This window comes from Marmota monax, unplaced genomic scaffold (assembly GCF_021218885.2).
Source record: "Marmota monax isolate L192 unplaced genomic scaffold, Marmota_monax_Labrador192_F-V1.1 WCK01_AAM20220418_F8-fsc00052, whole genome shotgun sequence".
Classification (NCBI taxonomy): Eukaryota; Metazoa; Chordata; class Mammalia; order Rodentia; family Sciuridae; genus Marmota; species Marmota monax.
The window spans coordinates 4,305,105-4,324,520 of record NW_026693473.1 but is presented as its reverse complement, the minus strand read 5'-3'; the positions used below and the strand labels follow the sequence as shown (position 1 = coordinate 4,324,520).

General features: G+C 36.4%; 1 protein-coding gene across 1 annotated transcript in view; it reads right to left on the bottom strand.

Moving 5' to 3' along the window:
- Sec22a (SEC22 homolog A, vesicle trafficking protein) overlaps window positions 1-11,038 on the bottom strand; it is a 59,538-nt gene extending 48,500 nt beyond the window's left edge. The window contains exons 1-3 of the mRNA XM_046458070.2: window positions 10,938-11,038; window positions 3,814-3,849; window positions 3,486-3,686 (exon numbers count right to left, since the gene is read on the bottom strand). Of these exons, the coding sequence (XP_046314026.1) occupies window positions 3,486-3,667 (182 nt within the window). The 5' untranslated portion in view covers window positions 3,668-3,686; window positions 3,814-3,849; window positions 10,938-11,038. The remainder of the gene's footprint in view (window positions 1-3,485; window positions 3,687-3,813; window positions 3,850-10,937) is intronic.
- Window positions 11,039-19,416: the final 8,378 nt, after the last annotated feature.

The following is a 19,416-nucleotide window of genomic DNA, read 5'->3' as shown; positions in this document are numbered from 1 at the left end:
CAAATTAGGAAAGTAGGATACACAGGTTCTCTCCTTGCCCCAAATGGCTTGGTAGCCACTGGAGGTTTGCATTCCCCTCTCACAACCTCTTTACCTGCCAAAGTTCTAGTCTCCAACAAGGTAATGTTGTCCCACTAAATTTAGGCTTAATGTATATTCTACTCCTCATTATTTCTCAAAATAAATAAATATATAAATAGGAGAGGATATTTCACTTATTTCTTTTACCTGGTTAATTTCTTTCTTCACAATAATTGAAAATAATTAGAATTAGGAATGCTCACTGTCAAGAAAGGGGTTAAAGGTAAAGGGCAGCAACTTTTTTTTTAATCAAATATGTGATTCCTGCAGTTCAGATATAGAATTTATTAGATTTATACTTCAAAAGAATTTCTTTATATCCCTAAGTCTCATCTACTTTATCTATAAAATAGAACTATCATGACTAAATACCCAGCATCCCTTTGGGGAATTTCCCCCAACCCCACCACCTATTCTACATAGCTTTAGAAAATCTGCCCATCAAAGGGCTGAGTGTGACCAACTAAAGAGTACTTCATCCCCTCGAACCACAATGATTAGTCCAAAACTGGGCCATGACAACAAGCAAAGCCAAATTGAAGTTTTGTTCTTGAAACATGGAGGGAGTAGTTTTTTGGTGGGACAGAAGTAAACCTGGAATTAACTGTGCAAGTGTTTTCCTGTCTGTGAATACCTATCTGAAAAAACAAGAGACTGTGGAAATAAAAGATTGCTGACTGGAACATCTGATAAATGCCACCCCAATCTTTCACAATACATTTTTTTCTTTTGGCTCACTGCATTTTTATTTTTAATGGCCTAAAAAAACAGATACCGCTTAATATTTAACAATGGAGAAATGAGCAAATAAACAATGGAGAAATGAGTAGAAAAATCATTGCACAGCTTTTATAAGTTTTTAATTTAAAAGTAAAATAACTGTATAAAACTGTATCAAGAACAATCTCTGCTACATTAAAAAACTCATCAGAGAAAAAAACTGGAAGGAAATATGCTAAGATAGTAATGATGTTTGAGTGTGGGATTATGAGTGATTTACTTTCTTTTAACTTTCTTGTATGTATACAACCAGAATAGTTAACTTGTATCACCTTGAGGAGTCTTTCTCCTTTGCCTAAATATGTATTCCATCAAAATTGGGGGAAGAATAAAGCAAAAATACTGAACACAATACTTTTTTTTCCTTTAAGCTTATATGAATTGTACATCTGCCCCCAGCAATGAGAAAGAGCTCTATTTATTAGCCATTCACAGAACTGTTGCAAAGCTTAATGATCATTGCAGATACTTAATAATTTGGTTATTGTTGAAGTTGTTACTTCTGTAATCAGAAAGTATCATCAAAGGGTAAAAAGAAAGCCCTGCTAGAGACTAAACTAAAAGACAAATAGGCTTAAAATAGCATTTTTGGCTGGAGGTGGCAGTTTGGGGACAAATAAAAAGTGACCCCTCGGGCAAGGAGAGAATCTAGGTGGTTCACAGCCATTATCAGACTTCAAGTGAACAGGCAATGAAAGAATTAACAAATTGTATTTCTTGCACTAAAATTCACAATAAGGTATGACTGACCTCCCAAATGGTATTTGTCTTTTCATAAAATCAATGTCTTTATGTTAAAAGACATCTCAAAATGTACAACTATCATTTTCAAACCCCCAAAAATCAATCACAAAATTTTAAGATCTCAGATGACACAACTTAATTTTCAAATGTTTACCATTAATGCATTAGCCATTGTTTTTTAAGTAATGAAACAAATTTATTCATTAAATATTTATTACAACTTCAGGAAAGTAGTCTTCCACCTATGAAACAGATGATTTTAAAATTTCTTATAAACAGAATCATAATATTGCCAAGGCATGTGAAAAGAAATCACAAAAATGGATATCCCTACACTCCACTCAACTCTGCCCAATCAACAAGATTTCTCCAAAGTTGAAACCTTTTGGAGAAAATGAAGACTTAATTCCATGACACTCTGAACACTGTCAAACTCCCAAAACAACCATCCCTCATTTAGCAGCTATGACACCATGCAAGACACTGTGCTAGCAAAAGCCATGCTCTAGGGATTGTGTGCCACTAGCTGAAATGAAGTGCCCAGCCACTATGCTCAGATAAAATACATCATTTTCCCAACACACAAGAGAAGAAAATTAAAAGAATTTTTTTAAATGTTACTAATTTCCTATTTTTTCTCTCTCAAAATTCTGGTCTTTTTCTGTCATGACAACTCGACTCTAATGTGAGGTATCATCTGATTTAGCATATAAATATACATTTAGTTACTATGGTGCCTCAATTTCTATAGAAATTTGAAAACCATGATGCTAAAAGATGAGGAATTAAAAACAGTATAGGCCATGACAGGTCAATTTCCTCAATGAGCTACAACCCAGTTAGAGCAAATAATGAATTTAAATTTTTTTTAAAAATTTTTTAGTAGTAGATGGAAACAATACCTTACTTCATTTTTATGTGGTGCTAAGGATTGAACCCAGTGCTTCACACATGCTAGACAAGCACTCTACCACTGAGCCACAACTCGAGCCCTGAATTTAAATTTTTAAAACAAAATTTAACAAATGACAAAAAAAAAAAAAAAAAAACCCAAACAAGTTCTACATGTAACCTGTGAAGGGAATGAGATCATAAGAGAAATGTAACACTAGTAATGAGGAAGAAGGTGATTAAGAAATAGGCTATAAAATAGGCTTGGGAGGGAAGAGAAGCAATTACTGGGACCAGAAGAGACCCAGATATAGCCTGTGGTAGTTTTAGGCTGTGCTACAATGTTGCTACTATAGATCCCATGAGTTTTAACTGGCAAACTCCTGGTAGTTAGTTGCTCTGAGAATTTTAAAAGTCAGGTAACAAATAAATTGCCAGTTTTATATATTTCAGACTAAATTCATTGTCATATACTGTGAAAATCTCAATAAAAACCATCCAAGACTCTTATCAATGATAGAAAATATATGAAATCCAGAGTCTTATCAGCAACTAGTTCCTTGTAAGGAACTTGTTTTCCAATCCTTTTTGAAAGCTTGGCTATAAAAACAACATACACAGAGGTTTTTTTGTGCATGGTTGTAAAAAGTTATGCAATCTATTCTTTTAGATATCTCGGAACTATATTCTTGGATCAGTTCAGATTAGACGTCTGCCAATTTATCCCACTCCTAAACTCTCAAAAAAACCTTCTTCATGCACCATACCATTTGCTTATACTAGGAAGATATAAAAATCATTAAAAGCTCACTAATATGGCTACTGGATGACATAATGACTACTATTTCGTATAACTTTAGAACATGATTATTGCCTGGAACAAGTTTTTCTAAACTAATCAAACCTTAATTTCTCTTGCAACCACTTTAACTTCATTAAAATGACAACCACTAGGCAAGTGATTCTAATGAAACAAATTGAAGTCTTACTTAATGTTATAATGTCCAGTTTTCAGTGTACATCTATCAGGAAGTTGAGCAAGTTTCCTTGAAAGCATTTTAAAATACTTTCTGCACTCCTGCATTCCTGTGCTTTGTTCATAATCAGTAGAAGCAGAAAGTGGCAGTCCATCTCTGACACGAATGACAGAGGCAGATAAAATCACAGACATTTCAACTGACAGAGAAGACCTAAAACAAATTGAACAACCTGGGTTAGATAAAAATTAGAGTCAGCTGATAAACATATGCAAAAGCATTTAACTCACTAGTAATCAAAGAATACTAATTAGGACTAGGGATGTGGTAGAACACTTGCCTAGCATGTGCGAGGTCCTGGATTCAATTCCCAGCACTGCAAAACGAAAAAAAAAAATACTAATTAAAACAATGATATATAATACTTTACTTAACAAATTAGTTTTTAAAAAATTAATCATTAATCATTGCTTCTATCTGGCATTCTCATATAAATATACAGGTGAAAGTAAAAACTGGCATAAATATCATTCTCAAAATAATTTGGCAATGTTTGACAAGGGTTTTAATGCATTTATACCCTTGACCTCAATAAATTTTACTATATAACCTATCCTGAGGAAAATAATTAGAAATCCAGATAAAATTTTAAACAGAAAGACATTCTTCCACTCAAATAACTGAAAACAACCTAAAATTTTACAACAGTATAATGGGTAAGTAAATTATAGTATACCCATATAGCAAATATAGTCTAGTAACTAAAAGTTACTGCTGTGAACAAAGGTTTACTAATGTACTAAAATGCTGATATATTAAATAAAGAAAAAAAGCAGGATAAAAAGTGCATATTTTTTTCACAAAGATAAAAAGAAGGAAAAGGGAGGGGGAAATGAAGAGAGAGACACAGGAAAGATGCCAAAATTAGAATAACACTAATGTCCAAGAAAGAGTATTATGGGGATTTATTCTATAATTTCCTACATATTCATAAAAGGGACATATATTACCTTCATAATCAGAAAATAATTTTTATTTAACATAAATCCTAAAGCTTAAGGAATACTGGTTTTCATGTTCTCAATCCTTTTTACCAAAAAGTAAATCCTAATAGTCTCTTTTATTAGATTCTGGTCATGCTTTACAAAAACAAATAAAGCATTTTACAGATCTGAGTCTGAAAGAAACTGGGTAAATAGTCAAACTTTGATAAAACACATTGTAGTTCTCAAACTTTAGCTTGTGTAAGAAGTTGGAAGTCTAGTTATATAGATTACTAGGCCCACCCCCAAAGAATTCTGATCACTGACTGTGGGTGGGTTTGGGAATCTTCAATTTTAACTAATTCCCAAGGTAATTACTATTCTTGTTAAGAGCCATACTTTGAAAATTGCTGAATTATACTTAACATATGCTTGGGAAGTATCATCACATGCCTCATTTAATCTATCAATCAAACTATCCATTCCTAGGCTGTCCTGCTTAAATTTCATTTTGGCAAAAGAAAAATAAATTCCTGATTTTTTAAAGACAAAAACTCAATTTAAACCTGCTCGTTCTTTTCTTCCACCTTTATTTATTTGTTTAGCCTTTCTATGTTAGCTATATCTTTCTTAATTAGAGTCAGAAGAAGAAAATTGCACCAAAATCTAAAGCCACTGCATGTCTAACATTGTTAATTAAAAAAAATTAATGAATTAAAACATGTCTACCACCTGAGATTAAGTGATAACTTCTCTGTCAAGCCATCAGAGTGCTTCTTTACTAGCAGTAGAGGCTAGTGGTAAAAAGTCAAAAACGTGATCTGTCTCAGAGACTAAACTAATCTCTACCTGTCCACTTCAGTTAGGTCAATATTATCCCATTCCAAAAATGAAAAAACAGCAACACATCAAAAACTGAATAGAAAACCAATTGGTATAGTTTAGAAATCAGGAATTGACAGTTTTCATTGCTGTAGGAAATCCAAATCTGACTGCCCCATCCATAGTGGCAACTGATCTGACAATAAGAATTAACCCAATAAAGCTAATGTATTAAACTGACTACTTTCTTTTCTCTTTTCATGAGGAAAGGGGAGTAGTCTCTAGGTATTAATATGTCATTACCCTTTAACGTTTTTCTCCTATAATAACTTACAAGGAAAAAAACAGAAATAAATAAAACCTAACTTTTTACTACAGTGAAATCTTCAAACTAAAGCCCCAGTGTTTCATATAAAAATCAGCATTTTTTTTTTCCAGTTTCTTTTTTTCTCCTAAAAGCAGTATCAAGAGAAAGCTAGGCCAGGTAAGCCAGGTATGATGGCACATGCCTTTAATCCCAGTCACTTAGGAGGCTGAGGCAAGAGAATGGCAAGTTTGAGGCTAGCCTCAGAAACTTAGAGAGGCCATAAGCAATTTAATAAGACCATCTACCCTTTATCAAAATAAAAAAATAAAAAGAACTGAGAATGTAACCCAGAGAGAGAGAGGGAGACAAGAGAGATGCAATCCCTGAAGATTTGAATGATCTATATAATAAATGCAGCTTTTAAAATATTATTTATTAAACCACAATTGTAACCTGTAGCCTAAGTGTAAGGAAGGAGGAAAAATAACTTATCTTTTATACCTGACCTTTCTAGAGCCTTAACAGAAGTATTAGGAGATTAATACATTGCCAACTTTCATATAGTCTTCAAAGTTACTTTTTTTTTTCTTAATGACTTGGAAGACAGAAAGATATGATTCATTCCTAAAACATATACTGAGAAAACTTGTTCTTATCAACTTATAAATTCTACTCATGGAATAAATATTTATAGAGTATCTACTGTATGCTAGGGTTTATGCCAGACATTTGGAATACATCATCCCTACCATCAAGAAACATCCTCCAAATAGAGAAATTCAGATAAAAAGAACAAATACAACACAGGCTTTACTGACCACCAGTTTATTAAATGGAAATTTTTAGTTAAACTTGCATTTCAAATATTTCTAATACACACTTTGGGTTGGTAACTTAAAACAGAACATAGTAGTTATATTCCTGCCAAAATCCTTAAAAGGTTGTTAGAGGACCATTTTCATTTATCAGTAAAATAGGATTATTCCTAAGGAAAAACCAAATAAATCTATTTTTCCCAGAGTAATGTGATCTAGAATCCAGAGCAGCTGAATTTAAGGAAACTGAGATGATGCTGGGAACAATGGCTCATGCCTGTGATCCCAGCAAATGGGGAGGCTGAGGCAGGAGGATCACAAGATGAAGGCCACCTCAGCAACTTAGTGAGTCCCTCTCTGAAAATAAAAAATAAAAGAGACTGGGTTTATAGCTCAGTGGTAAAGTGCTCCTGGGTTCCATTCACAGTAGGAAAAAAGACAGAGAAAGAAAAAAAGAAAAAAAAAAAAAAGAAGAAACTGAGCTGTCCAATGAACAATGCCAGGCTTAACTAATTTGTACAGACTCCAATTACCTTAGGATAAGCAGCAGTGTCTCCTCTATTAACTCAACAAACATAACCCCCTTTTTTTCCCCTTTGTATTCTTATTGTAGTTTATTTTAAAACAAACAAAACCAAAACTCCAATGTTATTTGAACTATGCTAGTAGTAAAAGGAATCTGCTTATATCAAGGCCAAGCTAGGATTAGAGTCCAGGGAGGGTCATGGTTGATAAAACCAATGAAGAACCAATGGAACTAAGAAAAGCAAAAGGTTACAATAGGGCTGGGGTTGTAGCTCAGTGGTAGAGTGCTCGCCTCGTACGTGGAAGGCACTGGGTTCAATTCTCAGCACCACATAAAAATAAAAATAAAGGCATTGTGTACATCTAAAACAAAAAAAAATAAATAAAAAAACAATAAAACCAGTGATGTTTAAAAAAAAAAAAGGTTACAACAATTGCATGGGAAGCTTTGAGAGAAGTTTTTATTTTAGCAAGGCGACAAATAAACTGTTAAGCCGCTGGTCCATTTTTCCTCACACTTAACAAAGAAAAATATTACATCTGCCTTTAGATCCCAGAAAATTCATATACTATCCGAGTACTCAACCGTATTTCCTTTTCTTTCCCCAACAGCAACTACTGGAAGGAAAAGTCCAAATTAGACTCTATGTAGATGTGTAAAGGCTGGGAAAAATAAACTCCCACAATGCCAAATGACTAAATGGTTTGCAACCATTCCAAGAAAACAAGATGCTGACTCCTCTCCTTCAGCTTATGAGGTAATGATTATAGGCTCAAGGTATCAGGAAGGCATTGCTCAAAAAGCATCAAACATGAGTAATTTGGGGTTTTGATTTTTGGTTTTCTAGTACTAAGGCTCAAATCCAGGGATACCACTGAGTTACACCCTAAACCCTCACTGCCTCTTTAAAGATAAAAAACATTTTATATAAAAGTCACTCATACTTTTAGTTCATCATTTACCAAACTTTCATCACCTAAGCACCACTTTCAGGATATTTACCTTATCTGTATCCCACCTATACTAATACTATATTTACTAAATATTAGTCTTTCAACTGACTTTTGTCCCATATTTTTAAACAATAACATCTGTAAAATCAGTTTTTTTTAAAGAGAGAATTTTTTAATATTTATTTTTTAGTTTTCGGCAGACACAACATCTTTGTTCGTATGTGGTGCTGAGGATCGAACCCAGGCCGCACGCATGCCAGGCGAGCACGCTACTGCTTGAGCCACATCCCCAGCCCTGAAATCAGTTTTGAGTCATCAGGTTTTTCTCCCTATTTTAATTAAGAAGAAATGTTTTTGTTTCATTTAAATATGGGTGTATGAAAACTTTGGAAGAATTATTTTTTGAATGTCCATCTGCTTATCCAATTATCTTATGTATGTGATGGTACCAAAGTTTGAGAAACACTAACATGGTAGACATTAATTTATTAAAAGTACTAGCTGAGTCAAGCATGGTGGCACACACCTATTATTCCAACAGCTCAGGAGGCTCGGGATGGGAGATTGCAGGTTTGAAGCCAGCCTCAACAACTTACACTGAAAGCAACCTAGTGAGACCTGATCTCAAAACTAAAAAAAAGAAAAAGAACTGGGCATGTGGCTCTGTGGTTAAGTGCCCTTGGGTTCAATCCCCAGTAACAAAAATAGTACTATCTGAGGTCTGTGTACTTAAGGAGTTTAATGTGGGGATTGGCTACGTAACTGTGAGGCACAGATGGGCAGAATGATTTAACTTAATTGGCTATATTAACTGTGATACACAGGGTGGGAGCAGAATAAAAAGAGGGTAAGGGGAGAAAGTACCAAGGTATCAATTTATTCTGTTGCTTTGCCTGTGCCCCTACCTCATGAGCAGTCTCAGATACTAATTACAAGTGCTTACGCTGCATAGTGTGTATAAGACCTCAGGCTCCTCAACAGATTATACCCATATCTGGTAACAGGGGACCCAACATACGAGCAAATGTGTCCATGCCCAACATTTGTACAGCTCCACATAGTTCACATATACACAGGCATAACTTTCATTTTATAGATGACAAAACTGCACCTCACTTTTTTTTATTTTTTATTTTTGGTTGTCAGTGGATTTTTATTTTATTTCTTTATATGTGGTGCTGAGAATCAAACCCAGTGCCTCACACATGCTAGGCAAGCACTCTACCACTAAGCCATAACCCCAGGCCACTGCAGCACACTTTATCAGGTGCTAGCATATAGCAGAAATAGTATTTAAACCTAAGTTTCTAACATCTTTACATTATTGTTCTATATCAATCTCCCCAAACCAACAAGGGATAAAAGAGAGAGAGAGAGAGAGAGAGAGAGAGAGAGAGAGAGAGAGAGTTAGTTAAAAGAACCTATCTAGCTGCTCATTTTGTAATAATAATAAAAAAATAACAGCCTATGCTTTCTTCAAAAGGCAGTAGAACACAGTACTTAAAAGATCAGGCTCTGGTTCAAATCCAGGCTCTATCACATTCTAGCCATGTAACCTTGGGCAAACTTTGTCTTTCTAAATCTAAATTTCCTCACCTGTAAACTGATAGTCTATCTCTAACAACATCTACCTCACAGAATCATGTAAAGCACCTGACATTTGTAAAATACTAAAAGTACTACATTATGTATTTGCTATTCTTACTACTTACTGATTACCCTCTATGAAATAGGCACTTTCTATATGTTACCTCATTTAGGCCTTCCAAAAACTGTGAGGTGGGTATTATTAGTTCCATTTTACCTTTGAGGAAACTCAACCCAGAAAGTTTAAGCATTTTTTGTTAATCCCTACACTAGTAAGTAGGGGTTTGAGTGTGAAAAATTCTCACAACTCTGAGACATTGCTCCTAAATATACTGAAACTTCTTACATGTAGAAAACGGTACAAGCACTTCTAGGTTTCTTTCATACATCAACATAAACTACTCAAGTTTTAATCAGTTACACATCAAAAACAAAACAACAATCAAACACACACACACACACACACACACACAAATGATGTGATCATTCTCAGCACAGCAAACGCCCAGATGTCCCATCAACTTAGGGCACGGTCACAGGTGGCAGATTCAAATTCTAAACAATGTACGAGAAAGTGTAGATATAGTGTAGGTACTGTTCAGGTACTGCCTACTCCTTACAATCTTGGCATATGAGCAAATATCAGAAACATGGAATGTGATTCAGAGTTATATATTCAGTTATTCCACCTATCAGTACCCTGTCACGTCCAGTGTAGTAGCTGAAGACTTGGCTCTGGGCTGGGCTTTAGCTTATCTGAATAGGCATAAGAGAGGGTAGTTCAGAAGCTCTCCACCTGCCCAGGTGGATGTTCCGATCCAGGGGACTAAGCAGCAAAAGAAAGGTGTAAAGCTGTTTTCACGGGCAGAGAGATTCAAACCAGCTCCGACTTGGCCTTCTATTTCCAATACCTCCACTTTTGAACCAATTGCTAAGGTCTGCCACCTCGTTCCCAAAGTGCCATCAACAAGGCCTCAATGGGTTTCTGGGAGCCAACATGGGAAGCCTTTAGCCTTTAGGTTCAAAACTCATTCAAACCCCACAAAAGGCAAAGTAAGCCACCGGTTCAAGTCCTATCCTGCCTAAAAGAAAGAGGAAATGCCACCTCAAGCCGTCTCGGGCCATCTAACAGCCTAGATGTGCTAGACATTTGGGGCCAGGGAGTCCCTACCATCACCTGCTGACAGCCCAAGGCGACCGTCTTTCCCCATGAGAAGCCACTCTCCGGGCTGCCCCGGGGCAGGCCTGACAGGGAGCAACCGCCGCCCGCGCGGCCCACAGACCCAAGGTGCAGTGAGGACCAGGACCCTGCATCCCCGCCCCTCCAGAGACATTCCGGCTTCCACCCGTAGCACGGCTTCGGTTCCTGATGGGGGCAGGCCGTGGTGGAAAGAGAGAACAAAGGGAGCCGCCAGGGGTCCGAGCTACTCTGAGCAGCTAGCGAAGAGGACTGGCAGGAGCCGGGCCGTACCTGTCGAGCCGGGACCAGCAGCTCCGAGTGACGTGCCACGCAGTGCATTGTGGGACCGGGAGTGGCCTCTCGGCGGGGCAATCCCGAGTCCAACGTGGCTGGCGCCAGCGGAGTTAAGCCCCACCCCCGCACCCGGCACGCCCAGGCCAATCAGGTTCCGTGGGAAGCACTTGCCAACCCGCCCACTTCCGGGACCTGCCTTAGTCCCGCGCGCTCCAGGAGAGATCCCCATCCTCTTGTACACCTGCGCCGGCAGATTACCTAATCCTCTGAGAGAAGAACTATGCTGTCCCTCGGAAACAAAGCTAATATTCCCTCCCTGCCCTTCTATGTCTAGAGGTAGTTTGTTTCTGACACGCAAACCTAAAGCAAGAGCTTATACGAGGGACAGGGAGCAAAGCACTCTCTGGATGAGCAAAGAAAGGACCTGCTCCAGTCTACCATCCGACACTGGAAAAAATCTAACCATGGCAGAGAAGTGCCAATTGCTGACCCTATACCCTCTTCCAGACTTCACGTGATCATGCATTATTAAACAAGCATTCACTGAGTGTCTTACAAGCAACAAACACCGTGTTCGACTTCGGTTACAGGAATGAACATAATATTCAAAGGAATTTAAGATGTCATGGGAACAAGAGACATTAAAACAGAAATTGTTACAGCAATATAAATGGGGATCAGTATTATGAAGAAAATTTTTTACTTGTTCTTTTAAAGATATATGACAGTAGAGTGTATTTGATATATTACATACATGGAGTGTAACTTCCCATTTTTGTGGTTGTATTTGATGTGGAGTTTCACTGGTCATATATATATATATATATATATATATATATATATATCCCATTCTGTCTTTCCTATTCCCATCCTGCTTCCTTCCCTTCATTCACCTTTAATCCAATGAACTTTAAAAAAAATGTTTCTAGTTGTAGATAGACATGATACCTTTATTATTTTTATGTGGTGCTGAGGATGAAACCCAGTGCCTCACACTCGGGGCAAGTACTCCACCACTGAGCTGCAACCTCAACCCATCCAATGAACTTCTATTCTTTCCTCCCCCACCCCTTAAGTATTAGCATCCTCATATCCGAGAAAACATTTGACCTTTGGTTTTGGGGATTGGCTTATTTCACTTAGCATGATAGTCTCCACTTCCATCCATTTACCAACAAATGCCATAATTTCATTCATGAAGAAAAATTAAAGGATGTAATGATAGATTAATTTTGGAATGTCAAAGAAAAGCCCGCTGAATTAAGTGCCTTTTAAGCTCTAGAAATATTAAAGAAAAGTACAGTCCAAAGATGTGTGAGTCAGGGCGTGAAAGAATTTGGAATGTTCTAGGCATAAAAAGGAAGTTGTGTGAAGGGTGGCAAGAAGTCTGAGCCGAGATGAAGCAAGAGTTAGATCATATTGGCTCTTTTTGGCCACACTATATATTTCAGAGTATAATTTGGAAAGTGTCTTCAGGTCAATGGGCAGCTAATAAAGACGATTAAGTAGGATCTGATTTACATATTTAAAAGCACACTTGGCTCTTTGTGGGAGATAGATTGAAAGAGGGCGAGAAAGGTAACTGGAAGCCAGTTTGGAGGCAGTTGCATTGGTCAAAGTCACAAATGATGGTGACTTAGAGTATGGTAATGGCAATAGAGACAGAAAAAGATGTGGATAATTTCAAGATATCCATAAATTGGATATGGAATCTAAGGGACTTAATGAATTGTGTTGCTGGGAAGGGACAAGAAAAAATGAGTATTAAGGACGACTCCTTAAGTAATGGATTAAGAAGCCATTTACTGACTCAGAGAACAAAAAGGGAGCATTTAAAAGTACCTCAAATTCAAAATGCATATTTTGAATTTGAGGTACTTTTAAATGCCTGTCAAGCAGTTTTGTATGTCTAGAGTTCAGAAGAAAGATTTGGGTACATTTTTAAAATGTGGTTATTGAAGTGAATTTATATGGCCATTCTACTCCTAGAAATACATTCAACAGAAACATATTCATATGTTCACCAAAAGATATATGTTGGGGGGGGGGGGGCTGGGGTTGTGGCTCATCGGTAGACCGCTTGCCTAGCATGTGCAAGGCTCTCGGTTCTATCCTCAGCACCACATAAAAAATAAATAAAATAAATATATTTTTTAAAAAGATATATGTGTGCATGGATTTCATAGCATGAATAAACTTTAGAATATTCACATAGTAGAATACTATAAAAAGAAAAAAGAATAAACAATCTACAACTATCCACAAAGCATGAATGAATCACAATCATGAAACTCAGTGAAATAGGTCAGACACAAAAAATACATACAACATGATTCTACATATAATGTTCAAAGCCAAAAATATTATACATTTATAGAAGTTGGGATATTGGTTATCCTCATGTAGCATTCATAATTGAAAAAAGACACTAAGGGATATGGAATATGCAATGAATGAAAATTCACCAAGCTATAGGCCTATAATTTGTGCAGTTTTTCAATGTGTATTCTTTTATTCTATGGAAAGTTTACATTTTAAAATGATAAGGGTGATCCGGCCACAATTAAGTACTACCAGGAGACTAAGTCTCTCCCATAAGTAATAGAAAACAAGATTAAGTCTATGGAAGGAAAGCATTGCACAAGTCAGGCATAGTAAGATTTTTTTTAAAAAAAAATTTATATATATATTTTAGTTGTCAATGAACTTTTATTTTTTTATATGTGGTGCTGAGAATTGAACCCAGTGCCTCACACATGCTAGGCAAGCACTGTACCACTAAGCTACAACCCCAGTCCCCAGGCATATGGAGATTTTTTTAGTTATAGATGGACACAATATCTTGATTTTGTTTATTTATTTTTATGCGGAGTTGAGGTTCAAATCCAGTGCCTCACAGGTGCGAGGCAAGTGCTCTGCCACTGAGCTACAACCCCAGCCCCAGGCATAGTAAGATTATGATTCTGAACAGAAGGAAAACAAACAAGATGAACCCCAAACTTTCTCCAGATTGCTATCTGTTATTTACCTAGGCAAAACCTCTTCAGCTTTTGTTTGGGCTAATTTAGCCTTATTGCTACAATGTGACCTTTCTAGGATCTCTTTTCTAAATGCCAAGGTTTTTAATAAGATTTCCCAATTCCAGTTATTCAGAACTTGAGTGTTTCCAAATTCTATTCAATTCTAGTAGTTGATCAGTTTAAATTTCCCAGTAGTTTTTATTTACCAGCCCCATAGAGTCTATCTTTAAGCCTACAATTGAAAGTCACAGGAAAGGAACAAAAAGTACCAGAAAGATGAATATGTAAAAATTTATCTAATGTAATTATTTTTCTTTAAAATAATTTAAAGAAAAATAATGACTTGAGGTTTGAAGTTTATATCAAAAAATAAAAATGTTAATCATATCATAAAGTAAAGGCAAAAGGATATACACAGTTGTTCTTTAGCATCCCTGGGGGATTGGTTCCAGAACCCCCAGGGTTTTGGTATCTGAAGATTCTCAAATACCTTATATAAAATGACATTTGTGAGCCAAGGAACTGAATAGACACTTCTCAGAAAAGGATATACAATCAATCAACAAACATATGAAAAAATGTTCACATCGCCAGCAATTAGAGAAATGCAAATCAAAACTACTCTAATATTTCATCTCACTCCAGTCAGAATGGCAGCTATCAAGAATACAAACAATAAGTCTTGGCGTGGATGTGGGGAAAAAGATACACTCACACATTGCTGCAAATTGGTGCAACCAATATGGAAAGCAGTATGGAGATTTCTTGGAAAACCTGGAATGGAACCACCATTTGACCCAGCTATCCTACTCCTCCACTTACACCCAAAGGACTTAAAAACAGCATACTACAGGGACACAGCCACATCAATGTTTATAGCAGCATAATTCACAATAGCTAAATTGTAGAACCAATCCAGATGCCCTTCAGTAGATGAATAGATAGGGAAACTTTGGTATAGATACACAATGGAACTTTACTCATCATTAAAAGAGAATAAAATCATGGCATTTGCAGGTAAATGGATGGAGTTGGAGAATATAATGTTAAGTAAAGTAAGCCAATCCCCAAAACACAAAGGCCAAATGTTTTCTTTGATATGAGGATGCTGACTCATAATGGCAATGGAGGGGGAGCATGGGAGGAATGGAGGAACTTTAGATAGGGCAAAGGGGAGGGAGGGGAAGGGAGGGGGCAAAGGGGTAGGAATGATGGTGGGATGAGATGGACATCATTAACCTAAGTACATGTATGTAGACACAAATAGTGTAAAAATACTTTTGTGTACAATCAGTGACTTGAGCTTTATAATGTTTTGAACAACCAATAAAAAAAAATAAAAAAAAAAAAACAAATCTGACTTGCATTAAAAAAGTTATGCCTAGATATTAAAGTAATATTTTTTTATTTAAATAATTTATTAAAAAGTCAGGTGACTGACATAATCTCTACTTTAAAATAGATCTGAAGAAAATTTCAAAAGAGTTCTCAAAAGGGTAAGCATCATTGCACTAAATATGTAGCCTATCAAGGAGAATATTTTAAATGAAATCTTTCTTAATTTCACATGTAAGTCTAAATAAAATTTTAAGATTTGTGTCATATATGGCTAACAAGTAAAAATTAGATCTCATTTGCAATACTTACGCTGAGTAATCATTTAAAAAACCTTCATTGATTAATGTAATTTTACATAAAGAAATTTAAAATTTTATTCTATTGATTAAAATATCACACAATATTATATAATAAAAAAAAAATCAGTGACTTGAAAAATTGTGCTTCATATGTGTAATATGAAATGAATTGCATTCTGCCATCATGTATAACAAATTTGAATAAATAAATAATTTAATTTTAAAAAATGGCATTTGCATGTGACCTATGCACATCCTCCTATATGTTTTAAATCATCTCTAGATTACTTATAATACCTAATACAAGTCCATGCTATGATAATAATTTGGGGGAATAATGAAGAATTAAAAGTCTGTACATGTTCAATACAATGAAAAATTTTTCCCAAAATATTTTAAAACTGCACTTGGTTAAATCCATGGATGTGGAACCCATGGATATGGAGAGCTGACTATACCATTGCAAGGTTCTAACATCATATGTGAAGTGATATAATATTATTTGAAGGTAAAATGTGATAGAAAGAATAAAAGAGGTAACTAAAAACTAACAATCCAATTTAAAGATTAAAATTAGAGAACTATAAAATAATTAATTCAAAAGAAAAAAAAAGTGGGAAGTGGAACAAATAACAAGGCAAAGAAAAAGCAAATAATATGATAGATATAAACCTAACCATAGTAAAAATTATAATAATGCCAATGACCTCAACACTGCAATTTAAAACCAAATATTGTCCTTTTGTGTTTTTTTAATATATATATTTTTTTAGTTGTAGTCGGTCACAATACCCTCATTTTATTCATTTATATGTGGTGCTGAGGATTGAACCCAAGCCCCTGCACGTGCCAGGTGAGAACTCCACCGTTGAGCTACAACCCAGCCCGTTTTGGGACTTTTTAAAAAACGCATTACCCAACTATATGCCCTTTACAAGAAGCCCACTTTAATGATAAAGGCATAAATAGGTTACAAGTAAAAAGAGAAAAAGTTAAAGCCATTCACTAATTTTTAAAAAGTGGAAGTAGTCAGGTCAGGCCCAGAGGCACATGCCTATAATCCCAGAGGCTTGAGTGGCTGAAGCAGAAGGATTATGAGTTCAAATCCAGCCTCAGTAACTTGATGAGGCCCTAAGAAACTCAGTGAGACTCTGTCTTTAAATAAAATATTTTTTAAAAAAGGGCTGGGATGTGGCTCAGTGGTTAAGCACCCCTGGGTTAAATCCCTGCTATCAAAAAAAAAAAAAAACAATGAGAGAAGCTATATTAATATCAAAGTGAACTTCAGAACAAGGAATCTTATCAAAGTTAAAAAGGGATGTTTTATAATGATAAAGGGTTTTTTCATCAAAAGGGTAAAAAGTAGGTATGCTTATAACAATAGAATTTCAAATTACATGAGGCAAAAACTGATCAAACTGAAAGGAAAAATAGATAGGTCCAGAATTGTAGTTGAAGATTTCAACACTCCTCTCTCAGTAAGTAATAGAACAAATAGAAAAAAATCAGTAAAGATTTGGAAGGCATGAACAGCACTGTCAATCAACTTAACACAAGGACATTCAAAGGACACTTCACCAGACAATAGAACCCACATTCCTTTCAAGTACACCTAGGGTACTCACCAAGATAGATCATATTCTGGGCCACAAAAATAATTTTAAGAAGGATGTGGAGCAAAAGAAACTATACACTATAAAATTCTAAACAAGTAAAACTGATCTACAATGAAAAGAAAGTCAAAATGGTTGTCTCCAGCAGTTGGGTTGACTGGAAAGGGGCATGAACAAACTTTTCCAGAGTAATAGTAATGTTCTACATCTTGATATGGGTTTGGGCTGCAGAGATGTATGCATTTCTAATAACTCAATAAATTATACACAGATTTTTTTCATTTCACTGTGTATATATTTTACCTCAAAATGGCATATAAATATGGAACTCTAATTTGCAATTCTGAAACAAATTTCTGTGTTTTCTAGCTTGAGCAAATAAGTATGTATATTGAGAAAATGGGAGTCAGGTTTACCATGTTAGGAAAGGGAGTTCAAAATAAGGGAGTTACCTAAAAATGAGTTGCCTAAATCCAGAGGGGTGGCGTGGACCTCAAAGTCCTAGCTACTCAGAGACTGAGGCAGGACAACGTAAGGCCAGGAGTTTGTGAGTGGTGTGACAAAGTGAGACCCCATCTCAAAAAAATAAAAAAGTTACCCAAAATAAGAGCGTAAAATGCCATTTCCACTATAAAAAGAAATCAAAGATCTTTGGGGAAAATGGTTGATCTCAGGACTGGAGCCAGAAACTACAACATGAGTTTGAATCATCTTGTGTCAAAAAGCAAAGAGGTGCTGGGCACAGTGGCACACGCCTATAATCCCAGCAGCTCAGGAGGCTGAGACAGGAGGATTGCTAGTTCAAAGCCACCTTCAGCAAGGGCAAGGTGCAAGCAACTCAGTGAGACCCTGTCTCTAAATAAAATACAAAATAGGGCTGGGGATGTGGCTCAGTGGTGAAGTGCCCCTGATTTCAGTCCCCGTACACCCTCCCAGACCAAAAAAAGCAAATAGGTGCTGAAGAATGTCAGGGATATATCAACAGGAAATAAAAGCCAACTTGAGGAACTGTCACTGATCAGATCTTGGATGATATGAGCATTTAATTGAATAATAATTGTTAACATTCTATAAGACACTGAGTGGAATAGACTCCATTTCTACCACAATCAATGCCTGTGCTTGTTGAACCCACTTCTTCAGGAATCTGCGGGGCCTCTCTTCTTGAGGACACATTTAAGGAAGAGAATGAACTGCAGCTGATGCAGGTAGTCTGAAGGGTATGATAGATATCGCTATGGAATGAGTGTTATGTCCCTCCCTACCAAATTTATATGTCAAAGCTTTCATCCCCAATGTAATTGTATTTGGAGATGATGTCTTTTGGGGAGTTAATTAGGGCTACTTTAGGTCATAAGGGAATTAATTCCCTCATAAAGAGAAGAAGAGACATGAGATTCATCGCTCCCCTCCACTCCCTCTCTTTTCTCATTCCCCAGTCATGTGAGGATACAGCCAGAAAGAAGCCCTTCGCAAGCCAGGAAGAGGGTGCTAACAATACTCTGACCATGCTGCCACCCTGATCTTGGACTTCAAACCTCCGAATCAGTGAGAAAAAATATGTCTGTTGTTTAACCATGCAGACTATGGTATTTTGTTATAGAGTTGGAACTGACTCTTTATTTATTTTTTTGTAGTTGTAGATGGACAACATGCCTTTATTTTACTTTATTTTATTTTTAATGCGACACTAAGGATTGAACCCAGTGTTTCACATGTGCTAGGCAAGTGCTCTGCCACTGAACTATAGCCCCAACCCAAGGAAACCCTTCTTAACTATCCATTCCAGATGTCCCACATCTTTAGTTATCAATTCTGCTGGCCTCCAAGTTTTACCTGGTGGTTTAATGCAGACTCTCCTTTCAAGAGAGCTGAGACCCTGATCATCATATTCTTCTCAGGTCATGCTTATTTTCCCAGTTCTTTTGCAGCTGCAATTGGGCAAGGGAGTACTGCGAGGCTCCCAAATGGATCACTTAGGTTCCTTATGTAGTCCTCCATTGTATAAAAGCAGCTCTAGCTCCTCCTGATGATCAGCAACCTCTTCCAATACATTGGCCCTCTTCATGCTGGTCCCTGGATGTGTCCCTCTTCTTCCTCCTTTTAGTATCCAGACCTATATATTGTTCCTGTTGGGAAACAAGGAGTGGTGATATTTTGGTAGGGTGAGTGCTCTGAACCTCCCAACTGACTATTCTTGATGTCT